The following is a 25,963-nucleotide window of genomic DNA, read 5'->3' as shown; positions in this document are numbered from 1 at the left end:
TGATTTAAGATTATAGATTGAGTAAATGTTCGGAGATACAAGAATATTAGGTTTCAGGACGTTAACGCCTTATTCGAGGAACGTACTTCCAATTGAATGAGATGGAAATATCTTCTTCGGGACAGTACATCGTTAAATCACCCTAATTCAGAAACAATCAATCACTATTTGTCTGAAACACGTACTACCAGTTCGACCTATTTCACCGTTCACACGGCGTTATAATCACATTAGTCGCTCTTTCCGTTGCTCTTCAAATACATTCTACGTTAGGTATATCGCACATACATAGCAAGTACAAACAAACCAGGAAGTGTGATGATGAATATACGCATCTTGATACATCCACCGTGTCCGGTAATCGTTGCTAGTGGTATCAGCCTCATCGCATACCAACTGTTCGCGTAGTGTGGACGAGAGCAAGTCTGAGCTTGACACGATGCAATTTACCGAAATCAATCAAAACTGAAGTGGTTCCAAAACGAACGGCAATTTGTAGGCGCGAAAATTCAGGATAGAAAACATAAATCTTTCAGTAGTGTCGTTGGTTGAAACATGAGCCACGCGTCGTGGTCGTCGTCGCCGTCGCTACGCGAATTATCGTTGATGACCAAGTAGAAGCGTACAATGAACACCGCAGCTGTTGGCGTTGAATATCAAAGACTTTCGCAGCACGAGAACGACACAGTCAGTGGTGCATCCACCGACAGTGAAACGGAAGAGTGGACAGCCCTGGGAGGCAACCGAGTCAGAAATCAGTTGGGTGTTGATTTGGAAGCGGACCACCGTAGCAGAATTGGAAAAATGAAGATCGAAATGTACCAGGTAAGTGCTTGACGTTAATGTCCTATTGTTTTGTTTTTTTTTTTTTGAAAATGTGGGAGCTCAAGTGAAAATTATTATGCACGTCTGCGGGTTGCGGTATGAACTGCAATAAAAGTGCATGTGGGCCGATAGAGTGTATTATAATTACTGATACGCTGGCTGCGACCTTGAATGGGCAATCATGGAGAGAGGATGGTATAAACAACATCATTGCTCACAACTAGTTAAATATATTCAATTGATCTTATTCTAATAGATATCAAATCTGTCTAAATGTAGGAAGGCTTTCTATTTTTACTGTTACGTATTATCTCATAGAATGTTTTAACTTTCCCTCACATTCTTCTAAATTAGCTATAAATGTGAACGGCAGTGCATGGTGCGTAATTAATTCATTTACATCAATTTGCACTGCATCAGAATACTGCCATCGCTGGTCGTTGAAGCGCACCGAAAGCGCAGTCTATCGACTTGAATTAATGGTTGTTGTTGGTAAGCTTTTTCGCAATGAGCGACAAGAAAAAGACTTATGTGAGGCTAACAGTCTATTGTTTTCAGTTTCTTTTTCTGGGACGGACGGAATAGCACATTTGGTGAACTGTTGTACCTTTTGCTGCTAGAAGTTCATGACTGGAAAACGATGCTGTCTAAAAAATTTACGGTTTAATTGATCATCTGTTTGCCCGTTTTAAAAAGCAATCGGGCTTTCATTGAACAATGTGTTTTTTCCATTAAATAACAAGTAGTACTGCATAGTTTTACAATTTATTCAATTTAAAGTTTTGGCAAAGTTTTGCTGCATATTTAAATTTGGTATTGAATATATGGTTGAATATGGTTTCGCTACATCACAACTTTTAAAATGTAATATACTCTGCTCTTCTGAATAATTGTTATTATATCGAACAAAATCGAAACAAGCGCCATAAGCGATCGCTTTTGTCCTTATCATAAATTTTTGAATAAACTGTTAAATATGTGTTTATACGATGGAATGTGTTCGAGCGTAATGTTTGTATGTGATAATATTCTGTTGTTAAATACAAACTTATCTCAAATCATCATCAGCGCTAGAAACCTTACACTCAAACGAAAAGCAAAATTGTTTGACCCGAATGCTTACTACTGACACCGGAGCAGGAGGAAGATACCCCCCATCCGGTAATCCATCAACCGGTACGAGCGCTTCTCGGATTATCACCTTTGCCAGAGTGGCCGCACAAGGAAATATGAAACCGACCGGGTTGGTCAAGCATCATCCACCGTGCGAACAGCAGACGTGCAACAAGTTGTTGGGAGATGCCTTTCCAGCGTTGGCTTGGCGGTAAACACGCAGCTGGTTCGTACCATCCAACCAACGCACGCTTTGCTTTGATATGATGAAGGTGAGAGACATCGCCGTCGCGGCCGGTTCTCTCGTTGGTGATTGGCGCTCATCCTGTTGTGAAGAGCGACGCTTCTCCCACAGCAGAGCAGGTCCTATGAAATACACGCTTGGAAGCGCCAACAAGAAAATGTAGGAAAGATGCATGATTCGTAATTTTGCAGAATATTCAATACTCGGATTATTTGTTTACAAATTGGAATCATAAGTTAAGATTACTACGGTTTATAGTAACGAACTCTTATTGAACCACCAATACTACGATACTGAGTCCGGAAGTATCCGGTAAATACCGGTACTGGTGGATTTCAATTAAATCCGGATTTCCAACTGAATTTAGAAAACATGTGCGTGTTGGTTGAATTTTCTTTAAACATAGTGATTCGATTTCATCACAATATTATTCGATCATTACTTTGATGTTTGTATTTTTAGGCATATGTTTATATTTGACTTGTTTAATTTTTGTTTGCAACAGATGGATTTGACGGAGAATTTGGTCCATTTGTTTCTTATATGAAGATTAATCAGGATGTTTCCTAGAACTAACCATCCTTCTCATCTTTTTCTACTTCATTGGCTCAACGATCACTATTATTTAAGTGCAACCTGTCTTAATAAATAGAAGCTCAAATAAATGCAGCTAACAGTGTTAGCTGAGAATGATTTGTAATCTAGTGCCATAAATGCGGCTCCAGTAGACAAGTTAATAAGTTATTTAAATTATTCTCAATTATTTTCGTTAATAATCATTTGAATTTAATTGAATTTTACAAGCAAGCACAGATTAAATTCATTTTGATTTGGAAGAACATTTATATTGAATTTTGCGCTTATTTGCATGACCCAAATATGTGCATGAAAAGACATTTAAAATCACAACATATTTTTATATGTGTTTATCATGAGGCTAACATGATGATACATTTATGCCCAGGGAAGTCGAGAAAACTTCCTACACCTAGAATTCCTAGATCTTCCTAGAACCTTCCTAGAATTGAACTCAGCCACCTTCAGCATGGTCTTGCTTTGTAGCCGTGCATCTTACCGCACGGCTAGGAAAGGCCGTGAAGGAAGACATTGTATTTCATATTAATCATTGAGGCAAGATGTATTGTTGCCCAACCGCAAGGTTTCATTTCAAGTTTTGCGAATATTGTTTTTGTAACGCTGAGCAATCAAACATTCTTTCGTTCTTTATGCTTTATTCAGACTTTCAGCCCGAGTCTGACTTGTATCTTAATCAATCAATTATAGAAATGCAAAAGGAATAATCATATTGAAAAAGTTTTCAAGAACCGTTCTGAGGCGTATGATTGCTGGAAACGAGATAAAGATGATGATCGCCGGTGGAATAATGTTAAACGATTAAGAAATCTTGCAAACCGAGAGGTCATGCGTGCGAAAAAAAAGAGTTTTTTACACTCAATCTCAGTGCAGACCTCCCAGCCAAACAACTCTAGCGTAACATTAAAAGACTTAGACTAAAACATTCCAATTCTAAAATAGGTGGAGGCGATGTTACTCCTAAATACCTCAATAACTATTTCATTTCGTATGCTTTGCTGTTTTCATTCAATGAACATATAAATGATTCAGCATCTCAAAACAATTTTTCATTCAAAAGAGTCACCAATGATGAAGGTCTGTGTCAGTTTGCATCAGCTTCAACTGATTATATAGGAGTCGACCAAAATCCATTGAAAATGTTAAAAATGTCTTCAAATGTTATTTTGCCACGTCTAACAGATCTGTTTAATTCATGCATCACGTGTTCTGTGTTCCCGTTATTCCGATTGAGTGACAGTGACAGTCCATCAACTGAGAAAGATTATTATTATTATTGAATTGAATTGAATTATCTTTATTTACGAAATTTCCGGCCCTAGGTCGGTTCATCTCATATTATTATTATAGAGTTTTGGCACTTCCTCAGCAAGCGTGCTGGGAATTTTCACATTTACCCCGGGCAATCTGAATGCCAAAGAGGATTAGGCTCTGTGGATCTCATTCGCCGGTTGACTTAAAATCCTATAATAAACGTTTGCACCGGATGTATTAGTTATGGTGGTTCAGGAATCTTCTCACGATGCTGCAAGTTCCAAGAACCACTATCTTTTGGATGCTATGGAGGTTATGAGATAGTTCCAGCTCCCCTAAGGATCTCAGAAGAGATTTCGGGACGATTCCGGTTGCTGAGATAACAACCGGAATTATTCGCACGTCCTTCAGGTGCCACATCTGCTTCAACTCCTCCGCCAAGTCGTGGTACTTCGTTATCTTGTTGGAGAATGTTGTTTGGACATTATGGTCAAGCGGCACAGCAATGTTAATGAGGGTTACCCGTTTCATGCTTTTGTCGTAGACCACAATATCGGGCCGATTGGCACGAATGAAGACATCCGTTATGATCTCGCAATCCCAGTACAGCTTCACGAAACTATTTTCCAGAACCGGGACAGGCACATATTTGTAGTAGGCGACAAACTGGTTAACCAAGTTGTGCTTTAAAGCAAGCTGTTGGTAGACAATCTTGGCTACTTCGTTATGACGACCGAGATAGGCTGAATCAGCTAAGGCTGAACACCCGGATATGATATGCTCGTTCATCACTCCTACTGAATTGCACTTCCTGTAGCGGACCTCCACGTTTTCGTGCAATATAAGGTGACAATAGTTCTTCGTCGCAATAACCCAGTCTTGGATGGCTACCATGAACGCTTCTGTTCTGGAGAAGAGTTCACCCTGCATCAGCCACGTATTCGACGCCGCTTTGTCGATATATTTTAGCTCCAGTTGATGGGGTTCCATGCAACTCCTGCTCCAACGATGCGATCATCTTGTCGACCGATTTTATGTCGCAATTCAGCTGATAGTCCTCCTCGCCAGATGCAGGGCACTGAATCCGTCGTCAGCTTCACACACAGCACAATAGATCTCGTGGTGGTTCTGGCTTGCCAAAGTATCTTTGCAACTGCTGGATCTGGGAAACACATAGTGTTTGTATATCGGTGACGCCTCTTCCTCCTACTGTACGTGGCAGGGTGACTCTCTCAATGGACGATTTTGGATGGCGCATGCGATGCTTAGTGAACGCCACTCGTACTGCTCGTTCTAACGCCTCCAAGTCAGTCTTGGTCCACTTCACCACCCCGAAACTTTATGTCAACAAGGGCACAGCAAACGTGTTTATCGCCTTCACCTTGTTGCCGGCCGACAAGAGGCTCTTCAAAATACCGTTGACACGATGCAAGAACTTTTCCTGCAGCTCTTTCTTGATCGTCGTATGGCGAATTCCTTTCAGTTGCAGGAAACCTAGGAACTTGTACGCTTCGCCTTCAACCATGTTTTGAATCTCCTCCTGTTCGTTGACGCGGAAACTGTCGGCATCCACCAGGTGACCCCGGTGTAGATGTACGGATCGACATTTATCGATACCAAACTCCATCCGGATGTCGTTGCTGAATACCGTTACAAGCCGCAGAAATTGGTGCAGCTTCTCCACAGATTCCATTTGACTCCATCGATCATAAACTGCTCTGCAATAGACTTTCAATTAATTTTCTACTTGATTCACCTTCAGTTGCTGGTATTTTCCTATTTGTCAAACAAATATCAATATGTCGAATTCTGAAGATTTGTAATTCTACTGATCTTGCTGTATTCCAAAGAGAAATAGATATTTTCCACAACTGGTGTAAAAAAAACTTGCTTGAAATAAATGTGAAAAAATGTATCTCTATCTCATTTACAAGTAAATATACAGTTGAACTTGTTTATCTGGATGGAAATCAAGTGGAGAGGTGCAATCAGGTTAGAGACTTGGGTAATTCTTGATTAACGATATTGTATCACAGAAAGTAGATAGTACAGTTGTTCTTGAAAATCTTCATTTTTATGTTCCCACTCGTCAATTAAGGAATCGATATATGTTTCATATTAATAATCAAAGAACTAACTATGCCAAACATTGGTCTATTAATAGAATGATGTCCTGCTATAATAGCTATTGTGAATCAGTTGACATAACAATGAATAGGAATGTGCTGAAAAATAAACTTTCTTCTCTATGGTAATGATTGATGCAAAATAGGCATTCAACATTATACAGTAATATAAGTTATACATAATGCATGAAATTGTTGATTTGGTCTACGTATTGTTTGACGAAGAAATAAAATAAATAAATAAATAAATGAATAAATGTGACTATAGAGAAACAAATAAAAAGAGTGCCTCGTGTGATGTACCTCAAGGTTCAATACTAGGTCAATTGATTTTCTCAATGTATATAAACGATTTACCACTTGTATTGTCTTCTTGCGTATTTCATTTATATGCCGATGATTGTCAATTGTACCTTTCTGCGCCACCAAGTTGAAGACCACAAAGAAAAATTCCACTGAATTCTCGCTTAACTTTTCAAAAGGACCTAAGTAACATTTTTTTCATGAATTATTTTGAGTACTGCAATCAAAAGCTTACGTGTTTTTCTGTTGATTGCGCTATTCAAATTAAATCATGAAAAAAATGTTACTTAGGTCCTTTTGAAAAGTTAAGCGAGAATTAATATATTTTGCCAACCTCCTATGAATATTTAAATGTACCGAAGTTTTGGAAAGTCCGTAAAATTCCATTTTCTTTCACTACATAGGACTTTCTTGTTTCAACCGATATATATTTCGTTTCCTACTTAAAAGCTTCTTCAGTGTTTTATTATTGAGTAGGAAATGAAATACGTGTAATTGTGTAATTTTCCACTAAGACGCTAGAAAATAATTAACTATCATTTGTAATATTCAAATCATTAATGCGATATTTGCAATATTGTTAGGTGGTGTGAGCTAAATGGTCTTGTACAAGAAATACAAGTACAATACAAATACAAGAAAAACGAACGTAACTGCTGTAGAAACGAATAAAATCCATCCAGCCGTTTCCGAGTTATGCGAATACGAACACAGACCATTTCATTTTAAATATATAGAAAATTCTGGAACAGTCAAAATCTTGGTATTGTTATGGACTATTCCTTGAATTGGAATACCCAAGTTAATTCAGCAGTAAAATTCATAGTGCTCTACATTCACTATCTACTTTAAGAGTAATCCTCACGGAATCCAAATTTGAAAGTACACGCGTTTTCAACACGTCCGTTTCAAATCACTCAGAGACTGAGTGGAATTGTATTGCCATTTCTTTTTTTCTCACGGAAATCTCACTCATTTTTCGTAATAAGTGGAACTACTCAAAATTTGAGGATTTCCACTGTTGAGCATGAGCATGAGCATTATGACCGCACAATACGTGGTTGCTGCTCTGTGATTGACTGAACTTGCGAAATTGTACAGAGAACACAATGAATGGGGCTTGGGATTAGCTACCCATTCTCAATGTACACGTTTCGGGAGCTCAAATATTTAAAGTCAATAACGGCGCCGGCCACGTGCTTACGGTCATATAGGAATGGAAGGATTGTTAGTCCGACTCTCGTTGCTACCAGAGACCGATTATACCTCTGCATCTCCACGATTGTCTTGGGATAGAATATCGTTTTAGTTACAAAGGATAATTTATCTGGATTCACTTTGGTAAGCGATGCGATCTATGGGACGGGAAATAACACTGATACGAGTTAAAAGCTAAAACATGCACGCCCGGTGGCATATGAACTGAGGAGATTCACGTTTTGAACGACCACACGGAAGCGCAGCACTCTGTACTCACTTGCTCGATAACTAAAGCAAACTATTGAATAGCGCACTTTTTTCGACCGCGCACGACATGCGCATGAGTCACAAGATAGATAATTTATTTCTTTCCCGACGACTTAAACACGTACTACACTTACTTGTTCGATGGCTACTCCGGTGTTACCGGTCGCGCAATGCAGAACTCAATATTTCGGCAGATCGTGCGATCGTTCTGCTGTCTGAAACAAGAGAAAACCCGCACTGAACTCTCAAAATTTGAGTAGTTCCACTATTTACGAAAAATGAGTAAGATTTCCGTGAGAAAAATTACAATACAATTTCACTCAGTCTCTGAGTGATTTGAAACGGGCGTGAATGGCACACCACTCACTACGAAAGCAAGCTCTGCTGCGTCGCAACATGCGTGAAATAATAAAAATGACAGTTGTGCATCAGGGTTGTGCTGAATCATTCTCATACGATAATGATTGGAATTATCATTTGACAACTTCTCAGGTGTGAAAAGTAGGCGAGTCGTCATCGGCGATAACTTTTCAAATTTTGGACCACAAAAGGTTTACATTAATGACCACAAAATTATCATTTAAATGTAAACCTTACCAATACAAATTTAATGTCAACAATGAAGTTCAATCTGATGTGTGGTATTGTGTTTTTGTGTTATGTACAGAAAAGTTAAAAGAAGCTAAACGGATTGGACTAGTCATCAATACGTCGAAGACGAAGTACATGATAGGAAGAGGCTCAAGAGAGGTCAATGTAAGCCACCCACCACGAGTTTCTATCGGTGGTGACGAAATCGAGGTGGTTGAAGAATTCGTGTACTTGGGCACACTGGTGACCGCCGATAACGATACCAGCAGAGAAATTCGGAGTGGCTGGAAATCGTACGTACTTTGGGCTCCGTAAGACGCTCCGATCGAATAGAGTTCGCTGCCGTACCAAACTGACTATCTACAAAACGCTTATAAGACCGGTAGTTCTCTACGGACACGAGACCTGGACGATGTTCGTGGAGGACCAACGCGCACTGGGAGTTTTTGAAAGGAAAGTGTTGCGTACCATCTATGGTGGGGTGCAGATGGCGGACGGTACGTGGAGGAGGAGAATGAACCACGGGTTGCATCTGCTGTTGGGAGATCCAGCCTTCGTTCACACCGCGAATATCGGTCGCCTGCGGTGGGCCGGGCATGTAGCCAGAATGTCGGACAATAATCCAGTGAAAATGGTTCTCGACAACGATCCGACGGGAACAAGAAGGCGAGGTGCACAGCGGGCAAGGTGGATCGATCAGGTGGAGGACGATTTGCGGACCCTCCGCAGACTGCGTGGTTGGCGAAGTGCAGCCATGGACCGAGCTGAATGGAGAAGACTTTTATGTGCAGCACAGGCCACTCCGGCCTTAGTCTGATAAAATAATAATAATAGACAAAAAATTTAAAAAGTAACGTTAAATGTTTCAAATCGAGATACAATTATCGAACGATTCTCACTCGCTAGCAAGCTTTTATCAATCGATAATTTGGATATGTGATCGCTTGGGAGTATTGTGCATCCTCGATTATTTGAAAATTTGATTTTCCCATCCCTGTTGTGCATTGCTTCCGTACTGAGTGTTGTGCCCTTGAAAACACGAGTACTTTTGAATTTGGATTCCGTGAAAATTGTCCTTAAAGGCAATGTACACCAAAACATTTTAGAAAAAAAAATTGACCATATCGCAACTGATACCTATTTTTGACTACAGTGATGTTCTTTTTAGACGTTTTTCAATTAAAAAAAACATAATTTAGTTTTAAATGTCGTTACTCGGTATCTTTTTAGTCTTTAAAGGCATAATCATATATCGAATTATGCTGACTTGCTTTAAGGTTGTACGTATAATCTTCACCTGCCAACGTGATGAACTTATAAATTATAAAAAATCACGATAATAAAGAAAAAATAACTTCACCTGCTTCACACTGCGTACCTGCACCCAAACTTACAAAATTCTAAATAATCCCCCAAAATACCTTGCGTACATTTTTACTTTTGGGCGATCAACAAGAGCAACCTTACTGATTGTTTCACGATGCCTGACTAATTGTTCACAGAGAGGGGGGTAACTAATTTTATAAGAAATAGGTAGAATACATTAGCCCTTGTAAAACAGTTATAGTTCCACATACTTTAAAAACCAATAGAGGTTATTTATGTGGCTATGTAGATTATTATTACAATAAATAAAATAAAATAAACCGAAAGTGTTAACGTGGAGGAGACGAATGAACCAGGAGTTGCATCAGCTGTTGGGAGAACCATGTATCGATCACACCGCGGACGACTGCGATGGGCCGGGTACGTAGCCAGAATGTCGGATAGTAATCCGGTGAAAATAGTTCTCGACAACGATCCGACAGAACAAGAAGTCGAGGTGCACATCGAGCTAGGTGGATCATCGGTGAATGACGATTTGCGAACCCTCCAGAATTGCACATGCCACTCCGGCCTTAGTTACGTTGACTATCCTCTGAAGAAAACTATGGATTCTGTTCAAAATACCATTCAAATTCTATTCAGAATCGGAAACAGCTTCTATTCAGAACCTTCAAACGGAATCCTAATCGGACTTTTTTCAAAGTTTCAAGCGAATTCCGAAAGGATACTGCTTCAAATCTCGATCGAAAATCTGTTCAGAATCACGAACGGGTACTCTTTAGAATTCCAAAAGAATTCTGTTTGAAATTCCGAACGGATTCTGTATATAGTCCCGAACGGATTTTGATTAGAATTGCAATCGAATTCTGTTCAGAATCTCGAACGAATTTTGCTCAGAATCTTCAGTGAATGCTTTTTAGAATCTCGAGAGGATGCTGACAAAAATACCATACCGACAAGTTATAGTGCACAATAAACGTCAACCATAGAAAACATAAGACATAAAGCTAAGGAATCGATCGACATAATGTCATATGGCAAAACCGCTTAAAATATGTTTTTCCAACTGAGCCGAAAAGATGCTTTGGTGAAGTTTCGTGTAAAGTGCGCTACTGCAAAAAGGGTACTGAAGACTACAAGTCAACTACGGCGATAAAGCTGTAGAATGAAATGTCCTTACAAGTACATATTTTATTTGAAAAAGATTCACAGGAATAAAATATCTAGTTCAAATATACCATATTTTGTAATATGCAATTTGAAATGATGAATAAATGTTGCAAATAATATACTGCGGCCCGCTTCCACAGCTCGAAAATTTTATACGACCCTTGATAGTAAGCATGCTGGGGACCACTGGACTAAGTACTACCAACTTGGTGCCATACCATTCTTCGACAGCAAACAAACAAAACCGATGCCTATCATAACAATTTACAAAAGTAATCTAAAACGTTATTCATCCATAGATCGTGGCAGTTAATAATATAAAAAGTTTTCCACTTGGCTGACACGCTTTGTAGAGTTGTATAAATTCTAGATGTAATATAATTTTGATAAAACATTCGAATACTTCTAGAATGCAACGAAGTTTTTAGAAGTGTTGTAACAACATCTGTATCAAAATCTAAGAAAATTTTGAACGAAAAACCTCAAAAGGAATATCATTTGGAATTTATAAAAGAATCAATGGCAGTATTGATAGAATCACACTCAAATCTCTATCAGCGAGGCCACATGCGTAAGCCAACTCGCTTGCGATTATGCAGGGAGAGCATTGCGTTTGAATTTCGGGAAGATTCGTCCATTCGCCGTAAAATAATTTCGCTCAAACAGGCGTCAAGACTTAATCGAAGTTTACTATTTTCGATTAATGTTATCTATTGTTTTAAACGAAAATAAATCAAATCAATACATTCATCCAAGAAGATCATACAATAATGTTAATCGTGCATTGGTCCCAGCCGTCAATTTGAAAACACAAACAAAAAAATGGTAATCGCGAGTCGAATCATGAACGACTGTCTGGGCCATGGTTCTGGTGGGATTTGAGTCGCACTTGATTTGAATCACGCATGAGATTTGAGAAGATAAGCTTTTCCCGCATGAGATTACAGAATTTTACCTCATCCAGCGTTGGTGGTTCCACAGCTTGACCATCGCCGACTGTGTCCATCCTGCTCTTTAATACGCCTTCATTTTCACCGGTAAACAAATTTTCGAATGGCTCCTTCTGCAATAAATTTGTCTGTCAGAAAATTCCCCTCTCGGTTATTGCACATGGTGGGCACTGGCGCAGTAATATGCCGCATACCATTGATAGTTGCGTAAAACCTCCGCACGTCGTTTTTATCCATGTTCTTCTAAGCTTCATCTATCATACTCTCTTCGTGCTGCCTTTTTATGCGGTGAATTCGTTTCTCTTCTGCCCTTCCTAAACTTTACCGCTCTCTGCAACGGGTACGATCATTCGTAGTATTCGACTCCTAGCAGCATTTTTCTCGCCCGTCACTCGCAAGCACTTTCAATGTTGAAGTCAACGTATTTTTTTTTTAATCAGGGGCAGGACCCTAATTTTGACCAAATAAAAAAAAATTACGTTCACTTCAACATTGAAATTGCTTGCGAGTGACGGACGAGAAATCAGATTGAGCACTTCCATTGCTTTTGCTTTTTTCCGTGTTTTTTTTAAAGAGTACGCTAGAGGCACGTTTGACTGATGGATTTGCTGAAACTCAGTGGATGAATTTGCCAAAACCGATTTATACCGTTCAGTGGCGTAGCCACTCAGCCCCCCCAGAGACAAAATTTTTGGAAGAAATTTTTTTTCGAAAAAAAATAAATGTTCAGAAAACTCCCCCCAGACCAATTTTCTGGCTACGCCACTGATACCGTTAACTATGGTAAACTTGCCGAGTTTCAGTAACTAACTTGTATAAACGTCATATTAATTAACGAGATATCAGTTAAAATAAGCTTTAACTTGTATTTTAAGTGTGTACAGCGTCACGTACAGGCAAAAAAGTGGATAGGAATCATTTTCTCATAATTAGTCGATTTTTCTCGTAAAAAATCATGCTCGTTATGCCCCCATATATACCCCCAAATATTACAGTAGCTTCTGGGAGTTGTTGGTTGTTGCACCGGATACGGATGTTCTGTTCAACTTCGAGAACTGTAAACCAACCATGCTGCATGCTGCAAGTAATAAATCATACAATTACATTTTCTGGTTGCTACACTAATCTCGTCGAGAACGTGTCCTTGGAATTACAAGAGGAGGAGTAACGAGTGAGAGTCACATTTGGTACTTCTGCAGCATTGTCCTAGCACGATTTTATAAATTGTACATCACAATAAACCTGTTTAAATTTCGTCACTACAATCATTACAAAAACTACCACAACCGCCTAACCAAATACTTGAAGGAAAAACTCTTACGCTCAGTTGTTTATCGGCACACGTTCGATTTCGTTGGCATCTCTCTAGTCTCCGTTTAGCTACCGTCGCGAGCGGTTGTGTTCTTTCGGTGTGCTTCCACCGCGGTAAAGTCGCAGTCCGGTTCGTGGCTTTATTTGCGCTTCGCACGTGAAACGTGTCGAATGGGGCTTTAAACTCGATTGGATATCTCAGAATCTTATGTAATAATGGGTTGAAAGTTTAGCCAAAAAGCACATTAAAACAAAGTGGAACTTTATCTGATCACTGTACCTGAAATTGTTGACCGCTACTACTGCCGCTGCTACTAACCTGTGCTGATATATCATTGTTCAGCAGAAAGAGCTATACACATGTGAAATAACGAAGAGTTGCGTTCCAGTGAAAACCAGTGGAATGCCTGGGATCGTGATTCCTGAACAATAATTTACGGTGTGGTGCGGAACGTGCCTAGGCTTGGCTGGTTTAACTGCGGTACAATAGCCGCAAGGGAGACCGAGGAAACGATCTGCTCAGAATTCCAAAACCCAGCCGGGCAGCGCGGCAAGAGTTGATATCGTGTGCAGCAGAGTAGATCTTTCGCTGCTGAGTGGACGATCATTGGCTGTGTGTTGATCATACTGTGCGAAGGTGTTGGGTGCTGCTGCACAATTCACCTGGTGATTTCGTCTCTTCGGATGAACGTGGCCGTTGCCACACTTCCACGGGTTATCACATACCTGTCTGTGCCTGTGAATGTTCATTTGCATGCGCGTGAGATAATCGCCGACCGTAATAATTACAGCAGCCACAAACACCACCACTGCGAAGTTTGTGCGGCCAGTGGACCATTTTGTACTGAGTTTGATTGCATTGATCGCATATATATATGCGGAATTGTTACAACAGCAACTGGTTGTATAGGTCACCACAATTTTTCGTTCGAAATCGTAGTTTTATTGAATTTGCAGTTGTGCAAATTCGTTGAATGCATTTTGAAATAATGGATATCGGCGAAAAAAACATTCAGTCTTATTGATGTTATTAAATTATAATTCTCGCTACCGATTACAGAATCTGATAAAGATTGTTTAGTGGATTATTTCTACAATTTTGGAAGAGGAGCTTTTACTATTTCATTGGTTTCCATTACCATCGGTATCTTGACATAGGGGGAATGACGGCTTTGGCAGGTTTTGTTCTATTATTGGCAGGGGGGGTTTTTATGACTGACTAGGCTCAAATTTGGCCTAAGCATTCTTTGCATATCAATGAATATTGTGGCCAAATTTCATAAAATTTGGTCGACAAAAACCCCCCTGCCAATAATAGAACAAAACCTGACAAAGCCGTCTTTCCTCTATGATTAGCTGATATTCATTTGTTCTGATATGCATTTTCTCTATTTTTGATATATCCTTAATTTTATTTTTATATTTAACAATACATAAAATTGTACTATTATTCACTAAGTCAATAAGCACATGATGAAAATTGTATGTATGTTCCTAGACCGGACCGGAAATCAATCCCAATCCCATCACCACGGTCATGCTTTTTAGCCACGGAAGGACCCCTGGAAGAAAACCCTAGTTAAAAACAGCTTTAGAGAAACACATAGTAGGGGAACAGACGGCTTTGGCAGGTTTTGTTCTATTATTGGCAGGGGGGTTTTTGTCGACCGAATTTTATGAAATTTGGCCACAATATTCTTTGATATGCAAAGAATGTTTGGGCCAAATTTGAACATAATCAGTCATAAAAAACCCCTGCCAATAATAGAACAAAACCTGCCAAAGCCGTCATTACCCCTACCAAAATTTCCAATAATATCAATTTTTTTGGACTTTTGGCGTTGTAATAAATATTTTGTCGTAAGACCGGAATGCAGTGACCGATCCGGCAAATTTAAAAAAATAAACACTGCACAGAACTATAAAAACATAGGTTTAGGATAGTTGTCTAAAAGATCAGTAAGTTTTTGTGGGCGCATTGTACATAGGGGAACTGTTCCGTTTTCAATCTCACTGTACATATATTCATCTCATCGCGAAACAAAGAAATACGGCACCAATTTCGTCGCTTCTTTTTGCTAACATGCATGCTCACTGCTGAAAAAAATCACAAAAATAATAAACAAATCAAATACCTTTTCATTGCTTTGTTTTTCGTAGGACCAATATCGGAGCTATGAGATTAAGTCCAGGAGCAGTAACCCTATTATCAATTTCCCACCTTATCGGCCGCGACGATTTGAAATCGTCGCCAGCAAAAATGGCCATAAGATCTGTCAGATCAACTGTGAACAAAATTGTTTGATTTCAATAATCACATTATTTCCCGAAATTTAGTACTATTTTTCATGCATATTTTCATAATTTGGCTTTGAGCTACCACAGATTGAAAATAATGATATTGGCGACGATTTTAAAGGTGCTTAAAAAGTGATCGGCGCGTTTTGTTACCAACGAAACTGACAATACATACAGGAAGACATCACCGCAGTTCGTGCAGCTGAGCGAATTGAAATATAAAAGCGCTACTCAACTTTTTTTATCATGTGGTAGGTACCTCTTGCATTATGTGTGGTATCTTTTGAATTTTTGCAAGGTCGTACTGGAAGAATGTAAATCTCTACACGGAAGAAAAAAAGTACCCAGCGTTGAGTTTTTTTAAACTTATTTTTGAATTTTTTTCCTCTTCTCTTTCATCCACTCTTTCTTCTGTTGTCAAAAACAAAAGAGCCAAACAATCCAACGACGCTAGTTCAATACGGGAAGCCAATTTTGAGTTTTATTACCTGAGGTAGAAATTGAGTGAATTAAACTTACATTTGGGTAAATAAATTTACCGTTGGGACCTTTTCAACATGGGAGTAAAGGCAAACTACTTCGACCCTACTTACTCAATTTTGGCTTCCTGTACGGATGTTCGAAGTTGGGTGAATTAAACTCACTATTGGGTAGTTTATTTCTTCCGTGTAGAGAAGCAAAAAGGGTTTAGCAAATGCGTAGAAAATAAGCAGCTTTTTGTATTTCGCTATCTTTCGTACTACAATAATTTGGTAATATTTCAGCCTTCGAGTTCCATGATACCATTAAAGCACATAATTAAAGTCTTCCTCTCCCCGGGACATTGCGGATCCCCAGTTTTGTTTCTATGAAGCACTGCTACAGTAATAATTCGAGGTCATACCACCATACATCTACAACACTGCTTCTCAATCAAAAATTCCTTAAAGCTGACAGGGAATCGAACTCAGTCACCGTCAGCACGATCTTGCTTTGTAGCCGCGCATTTTACCGCTTGGCTAAGGATTGCACCTTACCTATTTATTTACTGTATGGCAATATGCAATCTAACTGATTATGTTCTGATGTTGAGGAATAACTTCATCAGCATTCAAATAAACTTCGTTAATTATACATTTAACTCAATAATTTTCGAAGCCAAACAAAATTTGGTTAACCAAATCAAAAATCAATTTATGAATTGTTCAACTTAAAATCGTTCATCTCTGTATAGAAGGAACCGGTTCCTGCTCATCAGGCATGTTTGATTTTTCATAATTCTTTACATATTGCTCACACTGATGACGGGATGTTGACGGAGACGACGACGTCGTCGTCGACAAGCCACCATAAGATGCGAGTCAAACATGAAAGCGATAAAAGTCCTATACCACACAGCGTCATCCACCAGTTCAGTTCGTAACTCTGTAGATATTATACACAAATATCGCGCCAGTAGGGGAAGAGGCCCCAAAACGCCTTATATTTACCGTGTTTGAGTTGGCCGTAACAAAACTATAGACCTAAAATTATGTAGGTTCTGTTCATACCAGAATGCAGATTCGACGACGCGTGAGGCGTTGTTTTCTAAGAGCAGCCTCAGGAGTTTTCCGGCAACTAAACTTTTTATAAATTTGAATATTATCAATATGATTGAGATTTTCTACAATTTCAAGATGACATCAGTTAGCTGTATTGTTTAACTGTAGCATGAGGTAAAAATACCCATGAAAATCGTTACAGCTATAAGACATTGAAGCAGCAATTGTTTAGCTAGGGCATATTGCCCCTCCTTCCCTTATTCTTCGGATAGACTGAGTGACTGATTATGCCGCATCTCCCCTGGAAGGGGGAGGTAAACACTGAAGATGGGTGTTTTTGCGAACGCTGCATAAGAGGGAATCTGTCAGGGTCCGGGATGAAGCAAACTACAGCGTAGATATGGTGGAATAAAGGAAAGGCAACAAGTGCTCGGCAATAGCATGAATGCCTGTGACGCTTTTACAATATGTGTAGCATGAGTAGCCTTGCTATGTGATGCTGTGTAAGGGTAGCACGAGATGTGTTACAGTAAACAAATAATTATTAATGCATGCTTAATTTTCTGTGCTAAGGAAAATAGTCTACGATGGTGCACCTTAAAGTTCTATTCTGTTGTGCCGCGTTGTAGCATATTCTGTATGCAATACTAGTCCTTGATACCCGTCAATTGTTTCGTAGCAGTTCTGACAACAGAGAACATTTTAATTGCTTTTCGGTAGCTAGTAATGTCGTATGTGTTTTAATCAGAGTTGTAAGTTGTTTACATTATACAACATATTAATTCGAATTTATCAAACAATTGATCAACTATAGCAAATATGATAGTTCATTTGTTAATTGAAAGAGATGATCGTGAGTTTCAGGAGGAGACCGATTTAGCTACAAATCCCCGTTTCTGCTTAGTCGTTGATTATTCCACGCTGCATTAAAAATTAAACTCACGATGCGACTTAGGGTCACCACTGGAATCTGACTGACATCATGTTATTTGTCTCCTAATATTCACTATCATTACACCCCTACTGGTGTATTGCCTGCAGATTATATTCAGTTCGTTGTCTTCTTAGTAATGAACTGCCTCATTTCTAAGCCAAGTTCTCGTTTATGCATACCGCATTATTTTCGGCTTTCTGTGACAGAAAGTATAAACACTTCGCAAACAAGAATTTCCCAGAAACTTTCGATCGTAGCAAATCTAACCGATGGGTTACAAAAGATCTCTGGCCCGTCCCATCTTTAGCCCGCTTATTAATTATTCATGGAATAATTATTCATATTTTTCAAGCGAATAATGAAATAGTCGGCACGTGCAGACTTCAATAATGATCGAATATTAATAGATGTCTAGGTTAGCTGTTGAATTTTTAAAATATTCAAGATAAATTCTACAGAACTGGTTACGATTACGCTCCTATTTACAATTTTTGTTTTTTTTTTTAAATTGGCCCTCTTACGTATACATGTCTATATGTCTCCCCTTATACCACAAAAGTTCAACTCAATGGAACCAGTGGTTCTACGCCCCAACAAAAAAAATCTTCTTTTGAGGGATTTCAAGAATATATTGATGGGGAAAATTCGAGTAAAGAATGGAACAGAAACTGCGAATTGGACTAAATGTTGATGTCATGTGAAAAAACTTGGAGTCAGTACTCGTCGATAGATTTTTTTTTCGCACGCAGAAAAGAAGTGAAGAGAAATTAGCTTCCATGTTGATACTCTTCTCTTCCTCTTAAGCCGTAGCCTAACGAAACAATTAAATCTATACTTTTCTATCATGTACGTCTAAGTTTGGCAGATGGAATTAATATTTTTTATTATTTTAAAGTTATTTTTAAAGTTCTAAAGTTCAAGGTTTTTCGCCTGAAAGTTTTTTTCTAATTTGCTTCAGTTTAGTTGATTGTGTCATCAATCAATTTTATAGACCTAGTTATAACATTAAATTTTCATGAGTAGTCTTAACTAATAATATCTTTATAAAAAAATGTTCATAATTAGTAATATTATAATATAATACAAACAACTTAAAATGCGTGTAATGAACTGTTTTAGCTGTATTTTGGATATCTTTAAGTCAATAATATTATCACAATATTTATTTAAAGTGAGCATCATCTGGTTCAAAGGTCCATATTTTTCATAGTTTGTTCGATGATAGTTTACGTACAATATTTGTCGTTGCTTTATAACAGTGATCCCCAAAGTGCGGCCCTCTAAGACTTTTCCTGCGGCCCGAGAATTTTTTTTCTGAGCATACATTACATGTGGCTCATTGATAAACATTATATTATAAAACTTGTCAAGTTCACATCACTATGATGTTAAAGCATATATTGTGAATAGTTTAAATAGTTTAAAAAAGCCTCCAGTAGCCTTGCGAGCAAAAGCGTAGGATTGACAATCCGGAGATGGCGAGTTCGATTCTTTGTCCGGTCTAGGATGTTTTTTTTGGGTTGGCAACATTCTCGACCCCCTGGACATAGTGTATCCATTGTTCTTGCCACACAAGATACAAACTCATGCAATGGCGGGCATAGAAAAGCTTTCAATTAATAACTGAGGAAATATTCATAGAATACAAAGTTGAAAAGCAGGCCAAGTTCCAGTTAGTAGAGCCATTGATGAAGAAGAAGAACAAGAAGAAGAAGAAGGGGAGAAGGGGGAAAAAGAAGAAGAATAGTTTTATTACATATTATTTATAAATTCATAACTTCATACAATGATGTTATGTAAGCCGATAGCAAATATAGTTCGATGTTGTCACCCCGGATGATGATAATTAAGCAAATTTGTATCGCAGAGTTGAAGAAACTAAAACTTGAATCACAGGTAGAAATACTGTTGTACTCGTAATAATAATAAATTTATTTATCCAAATAAGTTAGGTTTTGGCGAAATTGAACTGAAATTTTGTTCAAAAAATCATTCGATTTCTTTTCAGAATTGCAAACAGATTCTGTTCAAATCCTTCAAACGGATTCTGTTATAATATTGAGCTAAATTCTGTTCATAATCACGAACGGATTCTTGTAAGAACGTATTCAGTTTTTAAATTTTGAACGGATTCTGTTCAGAATCCCGAACGGATTTTTTCAGAATCTCAAACGGTTTCCTTTCAGAATTTCGAACGGATTCTGCTCACAATTCCAGGCGGATTCAATTTAGAATTTTGAACGAATTTTGCTCAGAATCTCAATAGAGTTTTTCTCAGAATCCTTTCGTCATTTGCTACGACAAGTTATAGTAAACCGAGCATGAGTTCATGCATGTTACTGCAAAAACGATACTACGGTGATAAAACCTGTAGAATGTCATTACAAATACATACTTTATTTGAGAAAGATTCACAGGAATAACATATGTTGTTCTAATATACAATATTTTGTAATAATATGCAACATGAAATGAAAAACAAATGGTCCTTATATGTACTGCAGCTCGCTTCAATAGCTCCAAACTTCAGTGCTTCCCTCGATAGTAAACGGCCAGTCAACACAAAATCATATATGATGCAACATAAGATGCCAAAGTGGAGGCGATGTACGTACATATTGTATGGGGAAGTACCTATATGGCCTCTATTTTGGCATCTTCTTCTTCTTCTTCTTATTGGAATTACATCCCCACACTGGGACAGAGCCGCCTCGCAGTTTAGTGTTCATTAAGTACTTCCACAGTTATTAACTGCGAGGTTTCTCAGCCAAGTTACCATTTTTGCATTCGTATATCATATACGATCTTGTGTTGACTGGGCATGGTGGGGACTAATGCTTTAAACAGACCCCTTCGAAATTTTCCAATAGAAAAAGTTTTCTCGCTAGTATTTCCAATGATACTCTTATGAATTTTCAAAAAAGTTCTTCTGGAACATTTTTTCAAATCATTGCGTTTATTTAACAGGCTCAGTTATTTTATATAAAACTCTACGGAACCAAAAGCTCATGAACAATGCAATTTTATTCTGAAGTTGTTTCGAATGGGCTGTGAGAAGCATTCCTGCGAGAGTTTTTTTTTAAGGCGACCGGTCTGTGCGTCCTGCTGTAGTTAGATATCGTCTCTGACTCGCCAATCGGAATTGTTTTTTCTCTTCTTCTTTCTTTAATGCGCTTACACAGCCCGTGTATCCTATTAATCCTTTCTTCTCAAACCAGATTCGATCACTTTTATTTTGGGAACTTATTGTTTCCGCCAACTTCTCGCGTTTGATCATAGACTTGGGATGGACACAGTTCACGTTAGTTTTGTTGCCGTCGACTCGGTGTCTAACTCGACTGCACCTTTTTCAATTACCTCATTTTCTATTATTTCCACTGACGATTGCTCCGGTGCTGTTTTGTCCTACTTGCTTGCCATGATCCTGGTCTTCCCGGCTCCTATTCTTCCATTGAGGGCACAAGTCCTTCCTATGGCCTTCCTCTCGATGACTAGTCGCCGTGATTCTATCGTTGGGTCGCTGCACTCAATGTTCTATTTACACTTCCATACCCACGGCGACCGAATCGCTGTCGCCAAGCCATAGAATCGCGTCACGACAGTCGTATCGCGCGTGTTTGGGGGAACCTTTAACTTTACAGATACATGTTTCGATCTCAACAGTATGTCTTGACGGGTTTGTTTTTCTACAGCAGGGGAGGTTTTGGTATCTTTGACCAGAATTTTGAATTATTTTTACAGAGTTAGAGTTATGATTTGTTTTTGCATAAATGTCAACTATGGTCGTGCTTTATAATCTCAATTTTGTTTCAACGGAGACAAATCAAAATGGTTGCCGTCCGGAAACATCTCTGCACACACTGCGTTGGTTCTAGCGTTTAAGGGTCTGTTCACGAATTACGAAAAGTAAAATTTAGAGACCCCCACTGTTCTCCCTGTAGCGCGTAAACTGAAAAAAAAAATCGTTTTGTTTTTCTACATTCATTAATTGGCTAGTGAAGCGAGCCGAGTCCTCTCTGGAGTGGCCTCAGCCATCTCCAGCTCCTAGGGGATGTGATATGGTCGGTGGAGAGAAGAACAAGCTCTACCTTAACTCTAATTTATTAATTCTAATTACGTGCTATATATACATTGTCAGGTAACTATCGAGAGGTAAATATTCATACTTATTTACCCGTCGATGAGCTGCCTGTTTTTATCATCCTAAACTACCTCGACGGGTAGTTGGTAAAGGACAATGTAGTGGTAGATCACCACACTAGTTTCAGAATTCAGCAAGTTGTAACAATGGATACAATGATTACCGATGGTATTTCCGGTAGGGTCTTTTTCTAGGCACAGGATCAAAAACCAAACATAAGAACACTCTTTTGCCAAAACTATTCCGTAATCGTTTGTACTTACCCTAGAGCTTACGATGCATCTAGTTGAACTTGAACTTCAAGACGACTTCTCGAAATCCCAAGTACCAAATTGCAACAGTTTGTTCTGGTGAGCATTGTTATTGTTGAGCACAATCACCGTTGCTATGCTATATGGAAGACCTGGACTTCACCGCGAATATATTAAATTGAAATTCCATCACCAACTATAGTAACAAACTGAAGGCGGCGCAACACTCATAATAATAAACCCGTCAACTTTACGTGAAAAATCACGTAACCACTAAATTTCACTGACACCACTCTAGAACACAGAACACTGCACTACTATAAAAATGGGATGTACAAACTCGTCTTATGACAAGTGAAGACATTCTACTAAAAAGCTCAAAATATTTTTTTTAACATAATTTACCTAATTTACCTTTCATAGTTTCGAGATGAATTTAAGCTAAAACATCTCACATTTGAAGTATTTTGATAAACACTCAATGTATCACTGTATCGGATCGATGCTACAAAGGCTCACAAGCCAGCAGTCATTTGAATTTAATAAAATATGAATTTAATAAAAATGGCCTACAGCATTTTTGAAATCATCGACCGAGTTGAGAATTGTTGACATATAAGACTGGCGGCGGTTACATATTATCAAGGCCTTTTTTCACTGAGCTTCTATATTTTTTTCACACGACACTCATCCCCCGTGTAGCAACTCTTGATATTTGATTGAGAACTAATTGGGGAATCACGTGAACGCCAACGCAATGAGAAAGGCATCCTTGTTATCTGTAAATTATCACAGAAAGTCATCAATTTGGAAGCGTGCTACAATGCACTCATCTCACAATCTCAATCAGTCAGTCAGTCGTGAAGAGGCATTTTGGGACGAAGGATTATTAAAATAACCAATTTATATTGATTTATAGAAGCGTCTTATTGTTCCTACTTCAATGACTCATGGGAGAAGAGGACTGCCTGGTCACTTACGACAAGTCCAAGGTAACCTGAACTTACAATAAGCCCCAACTGTTTATGCTACCATTATCAGACTTTCTGATTTTCAAATCCAGCGAGTATTTAGCTTGTTTTAATTGTATCATAAAAAGTAGAAACATATTAAAGCAATCTCGCCAAGTCTTTTTCAGGGTAATGGATGTAATGGAATTGGGGATGGGAAGGATACTTCGATCAGTACGATTCCCAAGGATGTGCAATAGAATTCGTTGCATCCTAAAATACCTGAGCTTAAGGTTTGCGCCCGAAATAACAATCCGGTACAAATCTTTCACTTGAAAATTACACTGTTAATCCATTAAAACTACTTGACCAACATAATTCAACCATAGTAACCCGGATTTACCTTCGATGAATTTTTCACATTAGTTCGTCAGGAAACCTTGAACAGCTGGCAACAGAAATGGACAAATGGGGAGTTGGGTAGATGGCTGTATTCAATTCGCCCGCAGGTGTCGAAGCGTCCATGGTTCAAAAAATTGAATATGGGACGAGACTTCATTCGAACCATGTGTCGTCTAATGTCCAATCACTACACTCTAAATGCACATCTTTTCAGAGTGGGGCTCTCGGAAGGAAATCTCTGTGTTTGCGGCGAGGATTATCAGGACATCGATCATGTCGTGTGGGCGTGCGAGGAGCATCGTGGCCCCAGATCTGCGCTAACTGAACATCTCCGGGTCCGAGGAAAACAACCAAAGCCTATTAGGGAAGTGTTGTCGGGCCTTGATCTTGAGTACATGTCCCTGGTCCACTGGTCCTGGTCCTGATCCATTTTTGAAAGTTGCTGATGTAAGACTGTAATTATTGTCTGCCCATTCCCTTGTCTGTCGCACCCCATAACGAATGTCTTCCTCTTGTTGTACATTTCAATGTCTGTCGTTTATCCCTTCTGTATGTTTTCCTCTCGTCGTTGTCTCCCAAAAAACAGTTTGTTTATCCCGTTACAGATATAAAAATGCGAGGAATGTCAACTTTGTGAACATCAGCATAGTAATTACTTAAGCAACCTAAAATCCTTTCCTTTCCTACTGTATTATTGTATTCCCTAGCCTCGACTAAACCTCGAGTCTTTCGGTTCCCCAAAACTAAAACTATGTAAAAGAATCAAGAAATGTATTGTTAAACTTGATTTCGGCTCCGTAACGCTTCACGGCAAATGAGCCTTCCAAATAAACAAAAGATAAAAAAAAGTAACCCGGATTCCGCAAACAAAAATTACATCGGTAAATATGTACTATGAATGACAAATTAGGTAATTGTTTGGGTTTGCTTGCTTTCAAGTATGAACATTTGACTTACTTGATTGGCTGCAACTCTTCCTTAATGAGCTTACGCCGAATGGATTATTCTCTTCCACAAGATTCGATCGTAAGCAAATAGCTCAGAAAGTCGCCCGGAAAAATCAACTGATGAGTGATGGTGCTTCCGGTCGCCCAGAAAGCTCAGCACCATCAGTTGATTTAAAAGTATAAGATTGCTAATGTCGTTCCTGTTCGCTTGACAAACATGCACTACCCATGATGCATAAAGTATGGCCAATTAAAGCTTGTTAAATCATAATTTGACAAAATAATTTAAATGACTACAGCGCTACTAGCATTCTAGTACTTATGCTTCTACTGCCTCATCCATCCGGTCCTTTTCAACTGCAAAAAGCCATTGTATACGCGGCCTTCCACTTCCTTATCTTCGCTTGACGCTCTTTCGGCATTCGAACAACGTGTCAAGCCCATTAGATACCGTTCTCTCGTTTACGAAGGAGATACTGGCTCGAATAATTCAAAAACTCTCCGATCAGCCTTCTTTAACGTTCATGTTTCATGGCCGTATAAAGCCACCGGAAGAATCATAGTAATATTCATACGGAACGAATTTATTCTTCATTCGCGGACTACGGAGCTTAAGTTTGCTACGAAGTCCGTAATAAACCCCATTCGCATATGCTGTCCGATTTTTCACCTCGCGGTCCTAAGTGGTCCTAAGCACCTCTAAAAATAGTAAATAAGGCAGACGGATTCATCCTGAATGGTATCTTCAGATTCATCTTTGTTTCACTCAGCTGTAGTGAGATATCGTAGAGGAAGTGATTATCACCTGTTGTTGCGGCTTTCTCTCCCTCATAGGTCAGGGAGTGCACCCACGTGCTGTTTTACTCTGCGGCAGCGTTTGACTTCCTTTTTCAATGCCAAATACCGTTGAGGACCAGGGATGGTTTCCACCATTTAGTAATTTATCAATAGTCCATTTTAGAGAACGCATTCTTTTTTTTTTTTTTTTTTTTTTCTTCCTAAACAATGGAGGGGGAATCTGCTCAACAGACATCCTGGGTTGACCAGGAAGTGCGGGGTTAGGGATCATCGAGAGAGGCAGGACTACATCCCGACCCGCTAAACCGTTTCCATTGCCGCCAAGCCCATAGTCCCTTCGGTACAACCAGAAAGTAATGCTTCAAAGGGGGGCCAGTGCACAACGCACCCTCGAGGTTAGCTGCGTGTCCTTGCAGCACCGAACATCGTAACTCGCTTTTTAGAAGAA

The 25,963-nt window shown here is 39.0% G+C and overlaps 1 protein-coding gene across 5 annotated transcripts in view; it reads left to right on the top strand.

The window, feature by feature from the left end:
* Nucleotides 1–273: 273 nt before the first annotated feature.
* The window catches only part of LOC134226693 (venom dipeptidyl peptidase 4), a 62,870-nt gene continuing 37,180 nt past the window's right edge, over nt 274–25,963 (top strand). The window contains exon 1 of one of the 5 annotated variants that reach the window (XM_062707635.1): nt 274–825. In XM_062707635.1, the coding sequence (XP_062563619.1) occupies nt 628–825 (198 nt within the window). In that variant the 5' untranslated portion in view covers nt 274–627. Of the gene's footprint in view, nt 826–13,269; nt 13,485–25,963 lie in introns of those variants that run through there. The other 4 variants (XM_062707639.1, XM_062707638.1, XM_062707636.1 and 1 more) reach the window with 4 other exon arrangements.

The sequence above is a fragment of the Armigeres subalbatus genome, chromosome 3 (assembly GCF_024139115.2).
Source record: "Armigeres subalbatus isolate Guangzhou_Male chromosome 3, GZ_Asu_2, whole genome shotgun sequence".
In the NCBI taxonomy this organism is placed as follows: Eukaryota; Metazoa; Arthropoda; class Insecta; order Diptera; family Culicidae; genus Armigeres; species Armigeres subalbatus.
Note: the sequence above shows the minus strand (reverse complement) of the source record. Positions and strands in the feature narration are given on the sequence as shown.